Source organism: Hirundo rustica, chromosome 5, assembly GCF_015227805.2.
Source record: "Hirundo rustica isolate bHirRus1 chromosome 5, bHirRus1.pri.v3, whole genome shotgun sequence".
NCBI lineage: Eukaryota > Metazoa > Chordata > Aves > Passeriformes > Hirundinidae > Hirundo > Hirundo rustica.
Window position 1 is genome coordinate 41359960 of NC_053454.1, and position 22031 is coordinate 41381990.

General features: G+C 42.1%; 1 protein-coding gene across 2 annotated transcripts in view; it reads left to right on the forward strand.

The window, feature by feature from the left end:
• The window catches only part of TMEM131L (transmembrane 131 like), an 80133-nt gene extending 66795 nt beyond the window's left edge, over nucleotides 1-13338 (forward strand). For both annotated transcript variants that reach the window (XM_040064390.2, XM_040064392.1), the window contains exons 26-35: nucleotides 305-459; nucleotides 1747-1871; nucleotides 3367-3524; nucleotides 4399-4584; nucleotides 5629-5707; nucleotides 6726-6811; nucleotides 8138-8258; nucleotides 10348-10436; nucleotides 11266-11408; nucleotides 12926-13338. In XM_040064390.2, the coding sequence (XP_039920324.1) occupies nucleotides 305-459; nucleotides 1747-1871; nucleotides 3367-3524; nucleotides 4399-4584; nucleotides 5629-5707; nucleotides 6726-6811; nucleotides 8138-8258; nucleotides 10348-10436; nucleotides 11266-11408; nucleotides 12926-13204 (1421 nt within the window). In that variant the 3' untranslated portion in view covers nucleotides 13205-13338. The remainder of the gene's footprint in view (nucleotides 1-304; nucleotides 460-1746; nucleotides 1872-3366; nucleotides 3525-4398; nucleotides 4585-5628; nucleotides 5708-6725; nucleotides 6812-8137; nucleotides 8259-10347; nucleotides 10437-11265; nucleotides 11409-12925) is intronic.
• Nucleotides 13339-22031: the final 8693 nt, after the last annotated feature.

Consider the following 22031-nt stretch of genomic DNA (forward strand, 5'->3'; position numbering starts at 1 on the left):
CCCATGGCTGAGACCCAAGCAGCTGAAATTCAGATGAGATGAGCAGGACTTGGGTACTCTATGCATGCACTGAGAGTGGTGTGCTCGTGACCATGAACCAACACAAAGCTACTTTTTGCAACTGCTGTAAGAATTTTTACACAGCATTAGCTTCTGATTTTGAAATTTTCAGTATCATCAGCCTAGATGTTAGTCTCCTAGTGTTTTAGAAAGCAGCACAAGGCTGTTTTTAAAGAAAAGTATGTGGTTATGACTTGGAGCTCCTTCTCTTCCCATGCAAACTGTTGTTATTGTTTAATTGTAGGGAATAGCCAGCAAGTGCCTCTCAGGAATGAAACAGAAACCTGCGAGACTTTAAAAAAGCAGATCAACCTAAAGCCTTCCACAGAGAAAAAGATTAATAAGGGACCTAAGGAAGAGACTCCATGCTGTGCAAAAGAGGAGACTACTTCTTCTGAGGTTTGTATTGTGATCTTTCTGCTTTTCAAATTTAAAATTATCTTTTTATAGTTTATGTACATATATACACACATATAGATATGTATGTGTATGTAGGGACTATTATGTAGAGTCATAGATCTGAAATACTGTAAATCAGATGAAAGAGGAAGTATGCAGATGTTCTGTCCCACATCCATTGTGCACTAATGCTGCTTTATGGAATGGTGAACAGTGTGGGTAAAAATCAAAACAGCCATGTTACAGCTAGAAGATTGTTACTGTCAGAGCAGGCACAAGCATGCTGGAATCTACTGGCAGCTGTCAGCCACACTGATGATGTGGGAACATTCTCTTGGAGGAGAGGAGGGCATACCGGCCTTCATTTGTAGACCTGCTCTCCAAACCCAGCGCTTTGCATCAGAAACTTGAATTTGGAGGTTCAGCAGGCAGAGGCCCTTTAGCAGATTGTGAAGTTGCTGAGAAGGATCATTCTTCACCCCTGGTTTCTGAGTATGATAAACACATCAGACTGTACCTTTGTTGCAGGCAGCATAAAACACTAAAAAACTCCATCAGGCAATTAGTAAACCTGAGAATCTGGATTATGTTTGTATTCTGTCTACTGGATAGAAATCCCATGGCAAAACGGTGTAGGGAAGAATTGCTGACATTGCTTGGGGAATATGTTAGAAAAGGCATGGTCTAGTCTTGCTTTGGGAACTGTTCTTACAGACTTCTTTCCATGTGTGGCTGATGGTGCTCAGTTTTTGTCTTGCATTTTTTGAAATAACTAGTATTTGTTGGGAACTTAGTCCATAATTTCCTCAGCTGTAATTCAGATGAATGCCTTCCCCCACCCCCTCCCACCAGCTGCTGAGGAAAGGGAGGATTTATTGCTGCTGAACTTGCACACCAGCTGATCATAAATTTGGCAGATGTTTTTTGTTTTTAGCACATTGGGAATTTTATTGACTGCTTTACTTTTTCTCCCCCTATTTTTTTTTTATTTCCCTGAAAGTCAGAGCTAGATGCTGTGAAAGGGAAAATGCTAAGTTTGGGAATTCAAAAATTTCTCTCTCATCATCTCTTGCTGTCTTGATGGACAGAGTCTTGGAAAGGCTGGTTAAATTGGTGCTGGAAAGAGGATGTGCTGTGGAAAGTCACTAAATCATGAAGTAACTATGCATTTGAGTCGGGTCATTTTGTCCAGAGAAATTTAGCTAGAAAAATCCAGTGGAGTTCATTGACTAAATGAAGTTCATTTTATAATGTACGTATTGTCTCAGCTTGTATTTTTGCCTTTAGCAAGAAGATGCATATAGGAAGAAGAAACCTCAGGAGAAAAAGGAAGGAAATGTACCAAATATGAATTGGAACAGAAATAGAACATCCAGGAAAAATAAGAAGAAGAATGTAAATATATCTACAAGGTATGTATTGCCTCACCAAATCATGAAGAAACCTAGAGTTGCTCTAATATTTCTGCAGGTTTTGCATGGTACATCAGGCAGGATTGCTTTATCTATTTAAATAAACACACTTTAATCCTGGCCCGAGCATTTATTTTTAAGAATGTGCAGTGCTAAGTATCACCAGCGAAACAAAAAATTTAAAAATATTCCATTTATAAATCTGCATGTATATAGATGCAGCCCATTCTGCATAGCAGTGGTAGCTCTCTGTTAGAGTCTGGAATGTGCTGTCTCTGAAGTTTGGATGGTTAACTTCCTTCCCCTTGTGTATTGTGTGGAGAAGTTCCAGTCGTGTATTCTCTTCAGTGAAAAAAAGGAAAATAAAATTGTTGAAATGATTCCACCTTCAGGAGAATCATCTGCTATACTGAGTAACTGGGGAAATATTGTCCTCTACCAATTTTGGAAGAGAAATGTGTAGAAATGAGACCGTGGCTTGCATTTTTGCTGTAATGATTAAAAAAACTAGAGCAGCACTAGATTCTAAAGAATATTGAGTGAGCACTCTGGAAAGTTACTTTTCTTCTGAGAATTGTTCTAATGCATTTTAAAGTCAGTTGTAAATTACTTAAAATTTTTTTGGATGTATTTTAAATTTAAGTTGTTTGGATTATTAAAAAATACTAGTTACAAACTGCTGCTAGAATAGAAACACTTCTGAGGAAGAAAAATCCTACTCCTTCCCCTCCCCCAGCCCTTTGAATTAAGGTCACAATCCTACAAAGCCTTCGCAGACTTAATTTTTATTGCAAGTGCTTCTATTGAGGTCAGTGGACTTTAAAAGGAGACTGCAAGGGCTGTTATAACTCATTGTACAGAAGTTTCTATGTGTTTTGTGAGAAGTCAGTACATGTGTAAATCTTTGCAGGATGCACACCTTTGTAGGTAGGAAGGATAAAATACAAGCAGTGAAATACTGAATTTCAGCATCTGTTCCTTGAACCAATTCAGTGGTTGCTAATTTCTGAGTTAAGATGGAACCGTTCCATTTCTGAAGAAATTGGACAGCTGACTTGTAATAATTTTTTCCTTAATACTCTCTAATTATGATATTGGATGCAGACATTTCATTTCACTTTTACTGGCAAAAAAATAAGATTGCTTCAGATTGTGATTTTACTCTAGGTCTAATTATGCCAGTGAAATCACAGACAGTGCTTATCACTGCAACATCTGATTGCCTTCTGCCAAATGCATTAGAGAACGGAGTTAAACATGCACATGGCATTTTGCCTGTCCCTCTGAGAAGTAGTAGTCTGTGTGGTAGGATGCTGTGTTTTGAGAAAGGTTTTTTAGGTTTCCGTAAAGTTATAGAATAAGACTTCCAAACCTACTGCTTCCCCTGCACTTTGCCTTGATACCTGTGTGAGTTGAAGTGTTTAATACCTGAAAAGAAAAAAATGCAGATGAAATGTAAAATGCAGACTTGTTTTTTTGGGTGTGGTTCTCTTAGGGTTCCTGAGCAGAGTGAGTTGAAGCATTTGTGCAGTGAATTTGAAAGGCCGGATCTGCGAGCGAATATTGGAATAAGAGCCTGGTGTCCTCAGAGTAATGGCGAAAACTGTAAAGCAGACCAAAAAGCTGGGAGCTTGTCCATACAGGGAGAAACAGGTATGCGATCTTAATTGTCTTAAAATGGGGGAAGAATTACAGTGTGGATTTTGTAGCAGCAGAGCATTCCTTACTTGAGAGACGTGCTTTTCTTTTTGAACCCTGATGCAGAGATGACAGGACTGGTATGATGCAGTGCCTGAAATAATAGCTGCTTACTTCTGAAGGGCTCTGCATACTTCTCCATAGGCTTGGTTGGTGGAACAAACCAGGAGATGAATCAGTCTGAAGCAATGGTCCATCATTTCTCGGTGAAGGAAAGACAGACTGATAGTCTGCTTTTGTGTTCAAAAGAAAGCCACTATTAACTGAAGCAACTGCATCACTTTTAAAAAACACCACTAGCTTGGATACCTGCTTTCTGCCTTTCCATCAGGATTTTAATCATCTGTTTTCCCTGACTTCAGGGAAGAAGAGATCTGAAGAAAGATAACAGTTTCTATAGGATTGTTCTTTGCATCTCTGATGTCATAAGAAAAGAGAATCTATCACTTATGAATTCATTACTTGCAACATTTTGTCATTGCTCTTAGTATGCAAGTTCCTACAGCCAGGATATGTTCCATGTTTGAAGTATTAAGTGTCTATTTCAGTATGTACTTCCTCTTTTGGCATATTCCCTATAGCAGCACTATATCCCCACTTGCATTCATTTTACTGCGATATCATGTAGGTCGGAAGCTCCTTGTGTTAGGGGCTGGTTTAGTTACTGAAGCTATCAGTAAATATTATCTTCTCTCTCATCAGTAAATTCAGAGAATTCATGTAAATTTCGTGATTCAGATTACTTTTCCCTGACAAAACTTGCTTAAATGTTGTGTTGTTTTTTTGATGGGTTTTTTGTTTGTTTATTTGTTTTTCCCAACTTCTTTAGAAAACTTTTATCAGCGGTCCAAAAAGAAGTGTTTGGAGAAGTTTTGTTCTGACTCAAGCTCGGATTGTGGAAGTTCGTCAGGAAGTGTTCGTGCAAGTCGTGGGAGCTGGGGTAGCTGGAGCAGCACCAGCAGTTCAGATGGAGATAAAAAACCAATGATTGCTACCAGGCATTTTCTTCCATCCAGTAAGTTTTGCAAACAGCACCTCTTCACGTTAGTGGGCAGAGTTTTAGCCTTCCTGCTGAATGGAAAGGCCTGCCATGGCACGGGGCACATGACTTGTCTTTTGTAGAGCCCCTCTTAGACACACAAGAAGAGCTAGAAAGGACTTTGTACTTGACAAGAAGTACCACACATTTTGTGGAGATGGCTGTCAGCCTCCTTAATGGACAATATGCACGGGTTGTTGTCATAGAACGATGGGAGAACTGAGAATAACTAGCCAAAGCAATTTCAGCCTTCGCATTTGTTTCCTCACATTATTTGGTTTTGTTTTTAAACATTAAAACTATTTAAGTAATGCACAAATGAGAAATGTGTGGAAGTAGTTCAGATCTGAGGATGCTGGGTTTGGATAGGTGTATTTGAAGTGTAAGTAGCCAGAACACCTGAGCCACTTGGCTAGTGTGAGAAATGGGATCTGTGTTTCAATTACTGCAATTCTTGAATACCTGAATAGCACTAAAGTAGTTGAAAGTCACTGGCATAATTATCCAGAGTGATGTGGCACTAGAAATAAATTCTAAAGTGCTGAAGTGACACCAGCAAACCCAGTTTTGAGTACCTGCAAAGAGATGGTTTGAATTATTTAAAAGTCTGCAGAAACTTCCATGTGTATTTGTGTATGTATAAAACTTTACATTATTAAATGGTAGTGTGTGATCTATCTGAACCTGTGATCTATGAGATAACAAATCATATGTGATTTTCCTCTTTGTTCAAATTATGCCTCTTTAAAAAAAAGAAAATAAATAATTCTAAATTCAGACTTAATTTGATAGTAACAAGGAACCTCTCCATTAAGACTGCAGTAATCACTTCTAAATCATAAAATACATGTTAAGACTATAGACCTAGCAGCATGCCTTGAAACTGATGCAGTTAGTGATAATCCAGTGTGAGAGAGAACTTGATTAACACCATTGATGATTCTATTTGTGTGTATGTATATTCTATGCATACTCCTTTTTTTAAGGATCTTTGATTTTCACAGTCATTCTTTTCTTTAGGAGAGAATATTTCACAAAATGATTTTCCATCTGAAACTCCTATCACTCTAAATCTGTCTCATAACATCTGCAATACCAGGTAAAAAAAAATGGAATCTACACCTATAAGGCATTAAAGAAACAACACCACCTTGAAGTCTTGTCTCAGTTTGATAAATAATACCTGCCTGTTACTTTGTAATTTTTTATGATCATCTGATTGTACTTACTACTGGGAAGAAGAATCTTCTTCGCTTCATGAAAATATATAAGCAAAATTGATTGTGCTGCATAAATACAAGCTTCCAAATGGAAAAAAAAAGGAAATTGGTTTTCCACTTTCACTTTTTCCAAATCCTAACAACTTACTACATTTCCATTACTGCTTAGTTGTATTAAAGTAGTAATGGGGTTTTTTTAAAAAGGTGGGAATAAGACTTTCAAGTTGATGCTATTCTTTTGATGGGAATAATGTTCTTCTAGGATATACAGCATGAAAATTGATTCCTCCCCCCCTTACATTCTTTTCTCCCTCTTTACTGTAGTAGAGATAGCTTCTACAATTTTTATTACTATGAACCCTCATTTCACTTCTCATTCACCACTCTGTTTTCTCTGGGAGAAATAATCTAATCCTTTTCCTTTGGGCTTCTGGTGCTTGAAAATGTTTCCTTTTATTCATTTTGACTAGTTTCATTGATGGCTTTTGATGAATATCAAACTCTTGCTCACGTGTCTTTATGTGTCTTCATGGACATAAAAGTAAACTTACCTGAAAGTTGTTAAACATTATAAGAGGTCCTACAGTTCTTCATGAACCATAGCTTGTTTTCCAGTTTTAGAGAAGAGCTGTTGAATTAATTTGCAATAGGTTGATACTTGAATAATAAAAATTGAGTAATTAGTAATTTTATTCCTTTTGCATGTGTGATAATAGCTGGCTTTTAATTGGAAAAAAGAACTTAAAAAAATTGCACAGTGGTAATTCAGAAATAGGAAAAATCAGGACAGTGGGAAAGCAATAGCCGTCATGATGGTGATTTTTTACATCTCTGTCTATTTCATTTGAAATATTTTGGATTGTGAGACTTAAGCAATTAAATTTTCTTTTCATTCAGCAGAGACATGAACAGCATCCCCCAATATCCTGAAACCTTATGTCCCAGTTTCACTGACATAGCTGCAGATCCTGACAAAAATAAAGGTGAGTAATAACAACCGAAGCTGGTTTTTCCACACTTTGTCAAGCAGTTGTAGTGATGTTGTTAATAACACATGCACCAAATTGATAGACACATCATTACTAGAACTTGACTTGCTTCTAAGCAAGTTAGGTGCAAAGTTAGCAAATGAAGGCTTAAATCCTTGACAGTTTTTGCTTATAACCTTGATGATTTTTGCTGCATCTTCTCTGTGTGAAGACAGCATTTAGCTTTCAACTCATGTTCTAGGTAGTCTTTCTTTTTTTCATCTTCTTGCTTTGCACAGATTAATGTCCAGAAGCAGTGCAGCTGGGAGATCAAGAGCATTACTTGCTGTGTTAAAGTGAAGCTTGGCATCAAATCAAACATGACCATTTTTCTCTCTAAATTTCCACAGTTGGGACTTGCTCTCTTTGAAAGCAATAATGAGTGAGATTGTGTAGCTCTGTTAAAATTCTTGAGTTTTCATTGTTTGTACCTCAGAGGGAAGTAATATTAGCCTTTTGAGTGGGATTCATAAAGGCATCATGCTGCCTGGTGAGGTGGAGTTTGAAAGCTGGTCAGGACACACAGTTCTTTGGGCAGCAGCACTCCCTGTCCTTCTGCTGTAGGTTTAACCTCTGTCTGATAGGATACAAATGCTGATTAACTTTCTTCCATGGTTGCAGTATTAGTATGTATCATATGAAATAAGGAAATAGAGCCAACTTTGCATTGTCTCATGGAAATTGCTAATTTGAATTTTTTCTTTTCCCTGGCTGCCAGTTCTCATAGAATTGATAGGAACCAAGTGGGCAGTCAGGACACTCAGTCCATGAAGAGCAGCACAATGAATATCTGCCCTAGGGGCTGAATACAGCATTTACTGAGTTCAGAAACTGGTTGGGAATGGCTCCAGTCTGTTAGAAACCTGACCCTGTTCCTGCTGTATTTGCGTAGTCGGACTTCAGAGGTGGTTACTGACTGAGGGGTGGGGACAAGGAGAACAGTGGGGACTGCATCCCTGCTGTCTGTCCTGCTATGTGGAGGTGTGCCACCTTGGCATTGGCAGCTGAACACCTAAGGACCCTCAGTAGGAACTTCTTGCCCTGTTTTGTTGAATTCCAGTTTTTCAGTTCAAGTCTCATATGTATCTTTGTAAAGAAATAGAAATTTTGAGATGTATTTAAAGGCGGGCCTTCATCACAAAAAGAATTGCTTAGTAACTCTGGATTTTTTTCTCTAGCAGAAAGGTCTTGTTGAGGATCTGAGATTAATGTGTCCGTGTGACACAATCTGCAGAGTTTTCTTCCTGTTACCCTGCATTTCATTCCCCTTTCCTTTTTTAGGTCTTTACCCAACAGGAGACTTGTGGCCTGCCCAGCCAGTCTGCGTGACAAACAGTCTGAACTACAACCTCGAGAATAACATACCATGCATGATTCAGGAAACCCCCTCTGTCCACAACAGGCAAGTTATGTTTTGTGTAAAAAAAAATAGTGCTTTGTTCAGGCTTCTATAGTGCAGAGGACTGTACTTTACTCATATTTGTAAAGGCAGATGATAGTTAAAACAAAAGTCTTTCTGCCACTTCAGTCTTAGTTCTAGTTAATGCTCTTCCATGATTAACTTTACTAAGACAAATTCCCTGCTGTCTGTGTTCATGTATAGATACTCTAGAACTTTTTTCAAGTTTAACTAAGTACTTTTTGGAAAGCTGTTAATTCCTTTCACTTCTTTTGCAGGCAGAGGGTCTGGCTTTGAAATCTGTTGCCCTCTTGCTAAATGCATAGCTTGTGTATGCAGCACGGTGTGTTGTGCAGTGTGTACTTGTGTTAAATGGCAGGAACAGACATTGTTATAAAGACAGATATTCCGGTATAAAGGTGGTTTAGGGATACAAGTTGGTGTGTTTCAGGCTCTGTGTATATTTGGGTTGATCTTCCCGTAGTAATGAACTTGATTAATTCTTGTATTTTACACTGCTCACAAAGGAAATTTTAGTAATGAAAGATGTGCCACAAACTAGTGAGCAGAAATACTCTGCCACCACATAACAGTGAAATAGGGCCAGTTCTTCAGATTGCATCCTTCTTCAGATTGCATCCTGTCACCCAAAATGATGGGAGAGGGACCTGGGGGTTCTGGTGCACAGCAAGCTGTCCCTGAGCCAGCAGTGTCCTTGTGGCCAGGAAGGTCAGTGGTATCCTGGGGTGCATTAGGAAGAGCAATGCCAGCAGGGCCAGGGGGAGGTGATCCTGCCCCTCTGCTCAGCCCTGGTGAGGCACATCTGGAGTGGTGTCCAGTTCAGGATTCCACAGTCAGTGCAGCAGAGATAGGGAGCTCCTGGAGCACATCCAGCAAAGAGCTATAAAGTTGTTTAAGGGTCTGGAGCGTCTCTAGTACAAGGAAAGGCTAAGGGATCCTTCTGGCCCTGTTCAGCCTTGAGAAGTCTGAGAGGGGAATCTCATCACATCTGTCAGTACCTGCAGGGAGAGTGTCAAGAGGATGGAGCCAGGCTCTGTTCAGCGGTGCCAGGCAACAGGGCAAGAGGCAGTGGGCAGAACCTGATGTACAGGAGGTTCCACCTGAATATGAGGAAGAGCTTGGCCATTGTGCAGGTGACCATGCACCTGAATGGATGGTCCAGAGGGTTGTCAAGTCTCCCTCACCGGAATTCAAGAACTGTCTGGACACAATCCTGTACCATGTGCTCTGGGATGGCCCTGCTCGAGCAGGGAGGCTGGACCAGGTGACACACTGTGTTCCCTTGCAGCCTTACCCATTCTGTGACTGCTTTCATACACCTATCTCGACTTGGACTTCATATGCAAAAATACATGCTCATCCATACAATCATTTATTAATATTTATTAGTAATAACTTAAGATAGCTGCTTGGCTGAATAGTAAAACTGAAGCTTCATATGAAATCCTTTTATTATGCCTACCTTGTGCAGACTGGATCTAGAGTTTGACTACTTCAAACTTGCTGCATAGCAGGGCCTGTTTTACTACTGACATGTCTTCAGGAATTACTTTTGAAAAAATCTTCTTGAAATTCTGAAATTATTTTAATTGAATTATAACCCCTAGAAATCTATGTGTAGCTTAGAAAATCCACTGTTTAGCAGGACTTTAGCATATTTGGTTGGGAAAATAGAAATCTCCATTTTATTTGCTATTCTCAAGAATTTGAATGTATTATGTCTTCTTCTGTGACATCAAATCACATTATCCATGATTGTGGGGAAGAAGTACAGTTATTTTCTTTTTCCAGAGAAGAAAGTTGAACCCAGTTAGGCATTGCAGGATTCTGGTAGCGTCATTACAAGTTGTTCATTTTCCCAAAGGGAAAAGAGCTCTGAGAGAGATTGCTGTGATTATGTAGTGGTGCCGAGTAGATACTGGCAAAACTGACAAGTGGAATGTGAAAAGCCTCATGATCAGTTACAGGCGTTTTGCATGCAACAGCTTTACATTAACTAAGCATTTCTAAATAATTTTCAGGAGTTCTGCAAATTGTTTCTCACTGCCGGTTTTTCTTTTTCTTGAGACAGCTTCATTGACTGGAATGCAGCTTGTGACAGCCAGTTTTCCAACATGTATTGTCCACTAGAGATGAATGAATATGGTGCTTTCCCAGAAGGTAAGATGAAATAAAGCTAATTAATTACCACAGAGCATAGTTATTTTCAACCTTTTATAGAACAAAAGGCTGAGCTGGTCTATACACACATGGGTGTACATTGCTTAAGCAGACTTTACATTTTCCATTTGAGTGCTCTGTAGTAATAAACAATGACTGCATGTAGTGGATGAGAAGATTGGCCTTTGTATAGAGTTACTAAGCCTGAAAAGGCAGTATGCAGGACTCTCAGAGGGAATAGAGAAATGCTTGTGCCTACAGTATTACACATATCTTTTTGCACAATCTTCTTTGTTTCCCCTCTGGCAGGCTTCTGCCTTCCAGTGTGTGAAATACAAGGCCTCTTGTGACCAATTATCTTTCCAGGCTAGAGTTTCTTGGCTTGGGAAGCACACTGGCAGTAATCTAGAATTCTTTAGCATTACCTACCTAAGTAATAATGAAAGGTCAGACAGCAGTATCCCAGGCAGCACGCTGATCCCTCGGGTGCTTAGAGCTGAGACATGCTGGCAGTGAGGCCTGGGGAGGTTCTGCCATGCATGTTCTGTCTAATAAGGACTCTGTTCTCCAGTAGAGGGATTGCCAAGTCTTCATCCTGTCCTCCTGATAGCAATTTGTTAGTGGGTCCCTAATACAGTGGTAGTCCTGTTGACAGAAATTGATAGACTTCGCTGCTGTGCTACCCTGGTGCTGCATGAAGTCACTGAAGGATTAGGTCAGTCTCAGCCTGGCTCACTCTCAAGAAGATTGAGTGTTCCTCCATAGAAATGTTAGTAGTTCTATGTTGCAAAAGCCTTAGTTTGTCATCCTGATTTTTTACGAATTTCAGAAAACATGAACTACCCCAGTGGCTTCCCAGGTGCTGCAGCAGTGCAGAATACAGCGTTCATCGACCAGAACTGTCCCTCTACCTGGAATGCTCCTCCCAACATGCCACCTGCCTGGGAGCCTGCCAGTTATGTCAACTCCACAGTGAGTATGGTCACTGCGAGGCGCTGCCTGTGTGTGCTCCTTCAAAGCCTTCCCAGTGTATTCCTGTCTTTTCCCTACCTGTTGCTTGCATGTTCTTCATGAATCTGAGTAGCCTGATGTGTTTGTGTGCCAACCTATGTGGTTAATGCTGGCATTGGTAGTCCAGGTTTTTCACAGCGATTTGTCAAGGATGTTACCGACCTTGTCTGCAAGATTTTAAGATAGACTTTTGCCTGAAAATTTACTAAAATCAGCCTGCAAATGGAAAAACATTTTGGGCTTACATAGTCTACTGAGACTTTTTTCTATAAAAATCAACGTGTCCAGTTGAGGGTAAAACCCAAAAAGTGCTGACAGCAAAACCCAGAGAGATTTGAAAATTGAATAGGTGAATGGACAGCTGCTCTCAGTGACTTTGACGGGTTTTTTTTGGTAGGAAATCCAAGTGATTTAAGCTGGATTTGTGCGGATTTCAGAAACCTGACTTTGACCTGTTATATACTCCAGACTAGCCATGTTTGTCATCCCATAGTGCAGTGTAGTAACTTCAGTTCAAGGTGGTCTTTAATTGTAACCCTCTTCTCTTCTGCTCATATTTCAAAATCCTCTATTTTAGAATTTTGATTTTTTTTTTAATTTACTGTAAGTTTATTTTGAACAAAACTAACCAAAAAAAGCAAGAAATATTTTCAGCTGTAAAAATGAAAATTCTTCTGTGTTAAAAAGTGACAAAACTGGTAGAAGAATTTTTCCTAAAATAAACATGGCTTTATTTCATATTTTATTCAGTAATGCCAGGAAACACAGAAGGTAGAGATTGGAAAATGCATTAGATAATTCAATTCATTTCCCTGGCGAGCTTTTTTCCACAATACATTTCAATGTTTCATTCAGTTTTAAAAGTCCCAAGACTTCCATGACCTTCGCTGAGAGACTTCTTGCAGACTAACACATCTTGCCCTCCAGGAGGTTCTTTACAAGCTTTCAGAATTTTCTAACTAAATTCCCTAGCTCCCAATTATAGTCTCATTTTTCACACTGAATATCCCTTTCTGTTCCCAGCATGCACAGCCTTTCTGGACTGACACACACTTCAGCCCTTTTCTTGTCATTTCTAGGCATCCTACTCTTTTAATTTTAACTCTCAAAAGTATGCATGGTGATCTTTATGTGTCTTCCATTTCTCCTCTGTTTTCCTCAACAGTCCAACCAGGACTGAGTTGTATGTTGTTGTTAGAGTAATATCTGTGCCGTGCAGGGTGGAGCTCATGGGGCTTCATTCATGGAAGGGCCTTTAAACACACACACACACACACACACACACACTAATTAATGCTGCTGTACTATTTTTGGCAGCTGTATTTCTTTGTAAACTCCTGTGTAATTTTCTGCTTGTGGATTTCTTAAGTTTATGCATAAATGCTGCTTCCTCCCTCCCATTTACTTAGCATTCCAGATTTTCCTTGGCAAATGGTCCATGTTGCAGATTCCCATGCTGGTTTTATCTTGCTCTGCAGCCCTACCTCTCAAGCACCCGAAGCTTGTCTCCAATGTCTGGACTTTTTGGTTCCATCTGGGCTCCTCAGAGTGATGTTTATGAAAGCTGCTGCCCCGTCAGTGCCACGACTCAACATTCAACCCATGTGGAGAACCAGGCAGTTATGTGTAAGCAGGAGTACTATCCAAGGTTTAACCCTTTCCGTGCCTACATGAACTTGGACATATGGACTACAGCAGCCAACCGAAATGCAAATTTCCCACTTTCGAGGGACTCGGGTTATTGTGGAAACGTGTGAAAGGAATTTGATTTAAAAATGTGAATAAAGATGCTTGCAATTTTGATTACTAGAGTAAGCTGGTTGCTGAATAGATTACAATGTTGGTGAATATTTTGGCACTTTTATATTGAAAATAAATTTTTTTTACTGAAGTCTGAGCATTCAGTGCATTTTAAAAAGCACAGCATATTCACAATGCTGTTATTGTCAGGTGAAGGCTATAAATTTAAAATCCAAATTTTTATCATGATTAGGTACCGTATTAATTCTTAACAGCATCCATGAACCTGTACTGCACGTATTTCTTCTGAAGTTTACATTCTGTGGTATAAAATACGAGTGGTTTAGCAGTGGTAGGTACAAACTTACACCCATAAGTAATTGCATCTGTACCAAATAGTAACTGGGAACCTACCTGTTGATCCAGATCAGAGTTTCCAGATGGTGCCACTTCTAGTGCTGATGTAGTTGTTCATGAGTGCCAGCTTCTGGCAGTAGGAAAAAGGCTAAATTGTGGCTTGTTTATCTGGCTTCAAAATGCACTTGGACGATGTTATGCTTGTGTAGTGTGGGTGAGTGGGCATTTCTTCCAGGGACTTTTCTTGTGAGTGACTCCTGAAATTTTGTGGTTTTATTTTTAGCCTTCACGTTGCAGTAGCATTTTCAGTGCGTTTAATTGCACGTGTTTAAAATGCCAAAGCTTGAACCGAAAGAAATGTTCCTTTGAGAGCAGAGTTCACACCACTCTCCAAAACAGAATGCTGTTGTGGTGGCTCGTGTTAGGAGACTAAAACTCTGTCGTCGGAAAGGCAGCTGAGGAAGTGCTGCCACCCATGCCAGGACTCAGTCCATCATGCAAAATACCTCTGCTTACCCTTCCTGTAGAGCCTTTTCTTCTGCATGCCAGAGAGTGTCTGGACATCAAAAGGAGGGCATCCCTTAGGTTCAGAAATGTCCCTGGCACAAGAGCACTTGTCAGGCCTGAAGAGAGAGTGGAAGCGGATCCAGTAGCAGTCTTGTACAACTGCTTAAAGAAGAGCCATAGAGATGGCAGAACCAAATTCTGTGTTGTGGTTGCCACAGGCATTGCAGCAAGTGGCAGTGGTCATGGATTGCCGCATGGGAGGTTGAACATGAGCAAGAACGATGTTCCTTGGAGGGTGATGCTGCAGGAGAACAGGTATCTCAACAGGTGAACAGATCTTTGCTTTATGTTCATGGTGTGGCTGAATGAAGCCACATGTGACCTGATGTAGTGGAGGTGGCAGTCCTCATAGGAGGTCAGACTGGAGGCTACCAGGGTCCAGACGCTATTTTGAGGATTCTGCGAGCTTAGGCAAGTTCCTTACTTTTTGCTATTTAATTTCCTCTTGCCTTTTGCTCACAGAGTGACTGGAAGACAAGAGCTCTGTTTGACAATAAGAAATCAAGCCTTTTTATTTGTTTTTATTCAAAGGCAGATCAGAAAAGGCACTTGCAAGATAGTTCACAGCCTGCATGGAAGGTTACTCAGTAATCTGAGCTCTCAGACCTAAATTCTAGCCCTGCTAGTCTCACCACATTGCTGAGCTATCAGACCAGCTCCTTTATCTTGCTGGTTTCCTCCCAAAATGCCATCCCAGGGCTTGAAATACTTTAGCAGAAACAGCGCATTTCCACAAAAGGTTTGTTTCAGTAAATAAGCAGTTCCTGCAAAATAAGATTTGTTGAAAGTTACCTTGCCAGCTTGTGCTTTCATGTGTATTTGGGTTAGCTGAGTCAGGGACTGGTTGGGAAACTCAAAAGCTTCCACATTTACCTGCTCCAATTGCTCATACAGAAGGTGCTCCAAAGCCTTCCTTTGGTTTCAATGTCAGAAAAATGGGATTGTCACTGAATGCTTCTCTGAACTGTGGTGTTTTAATTGCTTGATCAGGAATTAGCACCTGGAGTCTACGGCTGCTTTCCATGATGTGTTGTGCTGGGCAGGAATCTGTTTGACTCGAGTTTAATTGTAATTGCTTGTGATTCTGAAGGAAAGTTCACATGTTCCTATGAACGTTGATGCTCCTGAAAATGGTACTAAGCCATGAGAAGTAGTCATAACCACTGACATGCTTTCTGTGCACCTCTTGCCTATGGTAGGAGACTTCAGGAGGAATAGATTGGGAGTATAAACACAATAAATACAGATTTAAAAAAAGAAAAGTGATCCTTTGGTTTGAAATGGAATGAGGTTCTTTATTCCCTGGATAATATTGCTTGTTGTATAGCATGCATGGATTTTGGATAAAAAGGCACAGGAGAGAGGGAGGACATGGAAAGCTGTGCTTAGTTGTCTTACTCAGTTTATTCTGTTCATTCCATTCAGTGTTTCAAGGAGATCCTTATTTTCTGTGTACTGAAGGGAGGCTTTTCCTCAAGTTCCAGTGTAAGGACATGGATTTCTTGTATCTGCAACAAACTGTAACAGCAACCTCAAAACCCTGCGGAGTTCTGATAGGCACTGAGTCCCTGTTGTAAGTGCAGTGTATGTTCTAAATAGAATCAGTCACTGGAAAAGAGAGGAAAAAGTATGCCATAAACCACGCAAAGGCCCTGGAGAATTCAGAGAGAGCAAAACCAGATAGAAATGTTTAGAAAAGAAGACCTGTGTGAAAAATTTGGTCAGACTTGTTAAAAATGCCAACAAAAGATAAGGGGAATGAGCCTCAAAGAGCTTGAGAAATACTGCGAAGGAAGGAAACAATCATACCCTTTAATCAAACCAGAACAGATCAAGAAGTTATTCCCCCAGGAGCTGTGTAGTATTAGGTGAAGTTTTTCATGTAGCTTTTCATAACAATAACTAAGGAATGTAACAAGCTCATTAGAAATAATTGCTGCCATCAGGAGACATCTGTAGCTTAATTAGCAATCCACTTGAATGCAAGTGGGTTTGGGCTCAGTTAAAAATCATTCCTTTTACAGTAAAGGGAAAGATGAAATAAATAATTGCTTTGTATCAAAGTGATTATAATTCTGCTGGAGTGAACTGGAGAGGCTGCTCTAAAGACATCTCATTGTCATGAGCAAAGTAATTTCTAACTTCTTGTGCCTGTAGCAGCACTGGGAGCTTCACTGATCTCTCTGAAACTGGTACTGTTTTAAGAGACTTCAGCAAAAGCTGTTCTTGGTCAACCAAAGAAATGCTTAAAATTGGAAAGGGAAGACCAAAACTACCAGTATAAAAGAACAGAACCTTGCACAGTTCACTAACAGGGCTGATGATGGAGCAGGGGGAAGAATCCCCATGGGTGCAGTTCCAAGCATTCTGTATTAGCGTCTGGCACCACGTGAGTATAGTCTCTGGGCATTGACTGGTCTTGAGAAGAGAAGTGGCAGCCATACCTGCTTTCTGCTCCCAGCAGGTTTGTGGCTTCTTATATGTGTATTGAGAATTAAGGGTACCACGTTATCACTGTCCTTGATTTTCCAGGGTATATTGGCCAAGTGTGCCCGGTTGGGCCAGTATTTCCACTGTGGAGCCAGAGAATATTCCTGGCACATTTCCTGAAGGTTTGTTGGTACTGAGAGACAGCACTTGGACAAAGCCAGAGTCTGTGGCAGGGTGTTTGCCTGTCCTAGCCTCACCAGGCTGCAGCAAGCCCCTCACGGCATTACGCTGTAGAGCTGCGGGAGGGGGAACATCCAACACAGCTTCCCTCTAGGACAGGGGCAGTGCTCTGCTGAGAACCTTCTTGTTGGTACCTGGGGCTGGTACAGTGTTGAGCTTGCTCCTCAGGGAGGGACTCGGAGAGCCCTGCAGCCTGGCTGCCACCACTCTGGCCTGGGACCTGGTTTGAACGGCGTGGGAGGACGGGCTGCAAGTACCGCCTGCGGGGTTCGGAGCTGCGGGGACCCTGCTGTCCCCAAGGCAGGCCCGGATGGGGAGCACCGTCACTGCTTGCTCATCTGAGTTTGTCACAAGCTCCTTGGCAATTGGGAGATCTGTCCTCCACCTCCTGCAGCTGGGCCTGGGCGTGCGGGACTGTTCCAGCTGCTGGAAGAAGCGATGACCAGCGAGCAGCAACGCTGGCAGAATGAGCCTGGAAGCTCCGAGGGCAGGTGAGAGATCTGATTGCCGGGGGGCAGATGAGTTCACTGGAGAGCTGTTAACTTGATCTTCTGAAGAGAGCGGAAGGGGAGGAAGCAAGGGAGGTTTCCAGCACCTACACTCGGGCTGGCAGTGCCTGCTGCTCCACCACCCAATTTCTTTCTGCCTCTGGAGAAGCCTCAGTGACTCCTGGGTAGTCGTGGCCTTCGCAGCACCACAGGTTCCTGCAGAGGAACCTGTCCTATCAGGTGAGCTCCTGGCTGATATTTACAGAGGTAGGTTGGGTGTTCCTTTATTCCATTCGTTTTCTTCCCTTTCATCCTTGTGAAATACCCATTGTTTATTTTTCTTAGTCACTGAGTCACCTGCATCTTTTGCCCTTTTCACATACTTGAATTGCCTTCAGCAGTTACTGGAAAAAGTGCACAGTGGCACTTCCCTGTTACTATGGATGTGTTTTACTGCTGCCTTTGATCGCCATGTTCTGTTGTTCAGTCTCCCTGACCACTTCTATGGAGAAAAAAGGTTCAGGGCAGGGTTTATCTCATCCTCTTCTGCAACATCCTTGAGTGGAGTGGAGGCTCAGTGTCTCCCCAGGACTGCTGCTGTGGCGCTGCTCTGTCCCTATGGCAATGCAACACTCACCCTGCCTTTCTGACAGAGGTTGGTGTCCCAGCGGGAGAAGGAGGTCCCTGGTGTTGCTTGGGGCAATTGCCCCATCATGCACTGGAAGAAGCTCTGCTGGGCAAGTCCCAGTGATGCTTCCTGTCTCTGCAAACTGAGGGATGTGGAGGAGTGGAAGACAGAGCTCTGTTTTGCCCCATTTTGAGCAAGTGACAGAACAGAGCAGGGGAGAGGATTTGTTGTCTCAGCCCTATAAGGTGGTATTGCAACTGAGGTCCTGGGGGTTTGCACCCACCTCTGTGACTCATTACTAATGTGTGGACATAGGCACTCCCAGCCTGCTGCAGGCTGAATCTTGCTGTTCCTCCCTCCATCTCTGTAGTGGGTTTCCCTGCACAATCTGTCTGTGCCAGCTTGACAAAAACACCTCCTTTGTAACTGTGGGCCGCACACTGTGCAGCTTGCCTCTTTTGCTCTGCTGTGTTTCATTTCCTACTGCAACAATAGCAGCACAATCCCTCAAACCTCTTCTATCCCTGAGGTTGCTCTGAAGGATTTTTCCCCTGGTTGTATGTGGGAGTTACTCCCTGGTCTGTCTGGGGTTTTAGCAGCCTTGTTTAGAGGCAGTGGAGGTCTGTGTGATTCCACATGGCTCTCTGCAGATTTTCTTGCTTGGAGGCTGCATATGCAGGGACCATGCTGGCTTGGACTAGTCCACCTGCCCAAACTAGTGCCAGATGGACTTCTCTGGCTGTTGTGAACTAGCTCTCGTCTAGCATGAACTGATGGTTTAGTCACTGTCAGCTGAACTGCCAGCAGCCAGGCTTGGCTTGCAACTGAGCACAAGTGTATGTGTCTCTTGGAAGGTCAACATCAACCTCAAGAGTGACCAAAAAGGCCCCATCCTCTTCAGTAAAATCAGCTCTTGTGCAGGGATTTTGAGACGGCAACAGATTATACCCATGACAGTCCCTGCCATGCTCTGGGTTATTTATGACTGCTGTACCCATGGGCTGACAGGCTGTGCTAGACCTCTTCTCCAGCCACTTTGGAAAAATGCTCCATTTGCTAGGAGCCATTTGGTTTTAATTTTGACTGGATGTACAATTTGTGAAGGGAAGCTAATGCTTTCACACGTCTTTGTCAGTACAGATGTGTGGGGAGCCTATGCCTGGACCCTGCTCCAGCTCTCAGAAGCAGCAACATGGAAGGTGGGCTGCCTTCCCTGGATTGGGCATCAGTAGGTGCTATTTCAGTATTAGAAGTAATATTCAATAACAATGCAGGGCTATTTCAAAACTGCAAGTAACATCCTTCTCATGCGATGCTGGGGTGCTGCAGCAGTGCACTTGTCCATCAGTGCCTTACAAGAACCTGCTGCCATGGCTGGTTCTGATTTAGTGAGAAAAATGTTTCACTTCATTCGCTGAACACAGCCTTGTTAGAGGAAAGGTGATTTGCAGTGCGATGCAGGAAACGCTGAACAGTGCAAACTAGATGTTGAAGATGATAAGGGAAGCTTGCAGAAATGTCAGGAATTGCTGTACCATTCCCACCACTCTCCTCAGACCTGAGACACTGGAGCCTATTACTCTCCTACCAGCTGCATTCATAAGAGGAAGGCAGCATACCAGCAGTATTCCTGCAGGCTGGCCCATTCTGCCTCCAGCCCATCTCACGATGGCACATGGCACTTGTGAGGGAATGGAAAATTACCTCATTGCTGCTCTGATTGCAAACCAGAGTGGGAAGCCCTTGCTGCTCCTCGACTTCCCCCACGCTTCTCAGCAGCCCAGTGGTGTGAATGGCTTCTGGAGTTCAGTGGCAGTTTTGTACTGATGCACCCTTCCCAGAGCTGCCTGCAGGTCGATCAGTCCCTCTGCGGACAAGCAAGCAGCTGTTAGCCGGAAGAGATACCAGCCCTACTTCTGTTGGTAAAAGCCTCTGCTTAATCCCAGATTGTTTTCCTCCTTTGGTTATTAGCCTTCAATTAGGCACCTTCCAGTCCCTCCTGTTGGCTAAGGACACGAGGCATTCACTGTGTTTGATTTCAGGCTCTCCCTGTTAGCACTGTGTACGGTTCGTGCATTTGCCAAATGATTTAACGTACCAAGTTTCAATTTTTCCCATCTGTACGTCCTTGGCATGCACCGCACTTTCCAGGGCTGCTAGAAATCAGACCATAGGTGTCTTTTGCTTAATCAAGGCTCAACTGTCTACTTTCCCACACTGGCCCTCTGGTGAGCGCAGATGTGGCTGAGCAATTTTCTCCTGACACTTTGCTATCGCTTTCACCACACCACAGCAAGGGCAGCTGGTGTCCCTCTCCCACCTTGCAGGGTTTGCTTTTGCTTTTGATTGCAATCTGGAACATCACAGCTCAGTGTGGCCTGGCCTGAGCCATCTCAGCCTTGCAGGGTGGGATGCTCGTGATGGCAAGAAGAAACCAGGGACACAAAGAGCCCATGGAAATGCCCAGGGTTGGACAGCCTGCTGAGCTCACAGTGACACAAACTTTTATTGTCTCTAAGTACTTCTGCCTTCTGGGTGAAGTTCACAGGCAAGATTATGAGTTTCTCTTGTAGTAGCTGAGTTTCTTGACCTAGTTTGATACCCTACAGCAATGTGCAACTTCTGATTGCCCTCAATTCACAATAGCATTAAGGAGAGATATCTTTGTGCCTTTTATAGATGACCTACATATTCACTGTTTGGTGGAGGGTTGGTTTGGATTTGTTTTAAGAAAGTAACCTTTCTATTTACTTGAAAGGTTTTTAATTACAATTCTGTTTAAATACTGATAAAATACAATTAGTTGAAGACCAAATAATGGCTTAAACAAATGCTTCACAATCCTTGAGTGAATATGAAATATTTGTTTACTCTTTTTTATTAGTTTCCTTAGTAAAATGAAAGCCTGAGTGCATCTTCCAGAATGGCTGACATGACTGATGCTCAGTAAGCTTCAGGTTTGATTTTGGTTGCAAGAACTTCATGTGCCATTTCCTGTAGCAGAGAAACCTGAAATCTAACCAAGACAGTATTATTCTTTCTGAAGAGCTGATTTGAGGGATGAGTTAAAGGACATGGCCTTTGTTCTGTCCTTCTTCTTGCTTCCTCTTGTCTGAGTAGTCCTATGTCAGTTGAACAGCCCCATCAGTGAACCTGTCAACCAGAATTTCAGCTGTCTTGGCCAGAGCATCACTCTTATTTCATATGGAGAGTTTGTTAGAGAAGTCCTCAAAAAAACTGAGTATTGATTTCTAGGAATAAAAATAGGAAGCAGATGGCATCAATTCCAAGTGGTTAAGTGGTTTTTAACTAGTCCAGTAACTAATGTTCTCAAATGCCTACAAAATATTGCAGTTTTATCTTAGCAAAGATCAAAATAACAAGCACTTGCCAGGCATACACAGCCATGTGTTCTAATAGATGACAGACCAAATGTATCCTTACAGTAATGAGACTGACTTGCCAATTTCAAATTTCCCCCTGTACTCCTGTATGCCTAATGACTGCTCTGGTTGGTTTTTTAAATTATTATTTTTATTATTACTACTGTGACCCAGTGTTGCCTCAAACATGCTGCAGATATTAAGAGAAGTCTGCAAGTCTGGGATCTGAGAGAGCGCCTTTTAAAGAAGCATTTCCTGAGAGGAAGGAGGAGGAAGCCTCTGGAGCTCCCCAGGTATCCTTAAGTGTCTGAGTATGCCAGCATCTACTGCTGTTCAGATCAGTCTGCTTACTCATGAGTACCTGCATTAATTCCTAGAAAAATACAGGAAGAAGGCAGACCATAGCATGCCCAAAATATATTTACACAAGCAGGCTCTGCACTGCAGCACAGCCTCTCAGAGAGGTTGTATGGTGTGTAAGGTGACTGAACCCACAGGAACTGCAGCACTGCCTAGCAGCAGGTGGAAATGCCGTGTGCCAGCTGCTGCAAACTCCAAAAACTAGTCTCAGCTGTACAATTTATTCTGAAAGCTGTTTTCCAGTTGTACAGTTGATTCTGATGGCAGAGGAGGCCATTTGTCACAACCTTTTGGAGTCCACAGTGTGTGGAGTTACAGCTGAGCTAATGCTTGCCCTTTGCAAGATTCTGACTTTGTTTGTCTGCACAACAGCTGCTTCTGCTTTCTACAA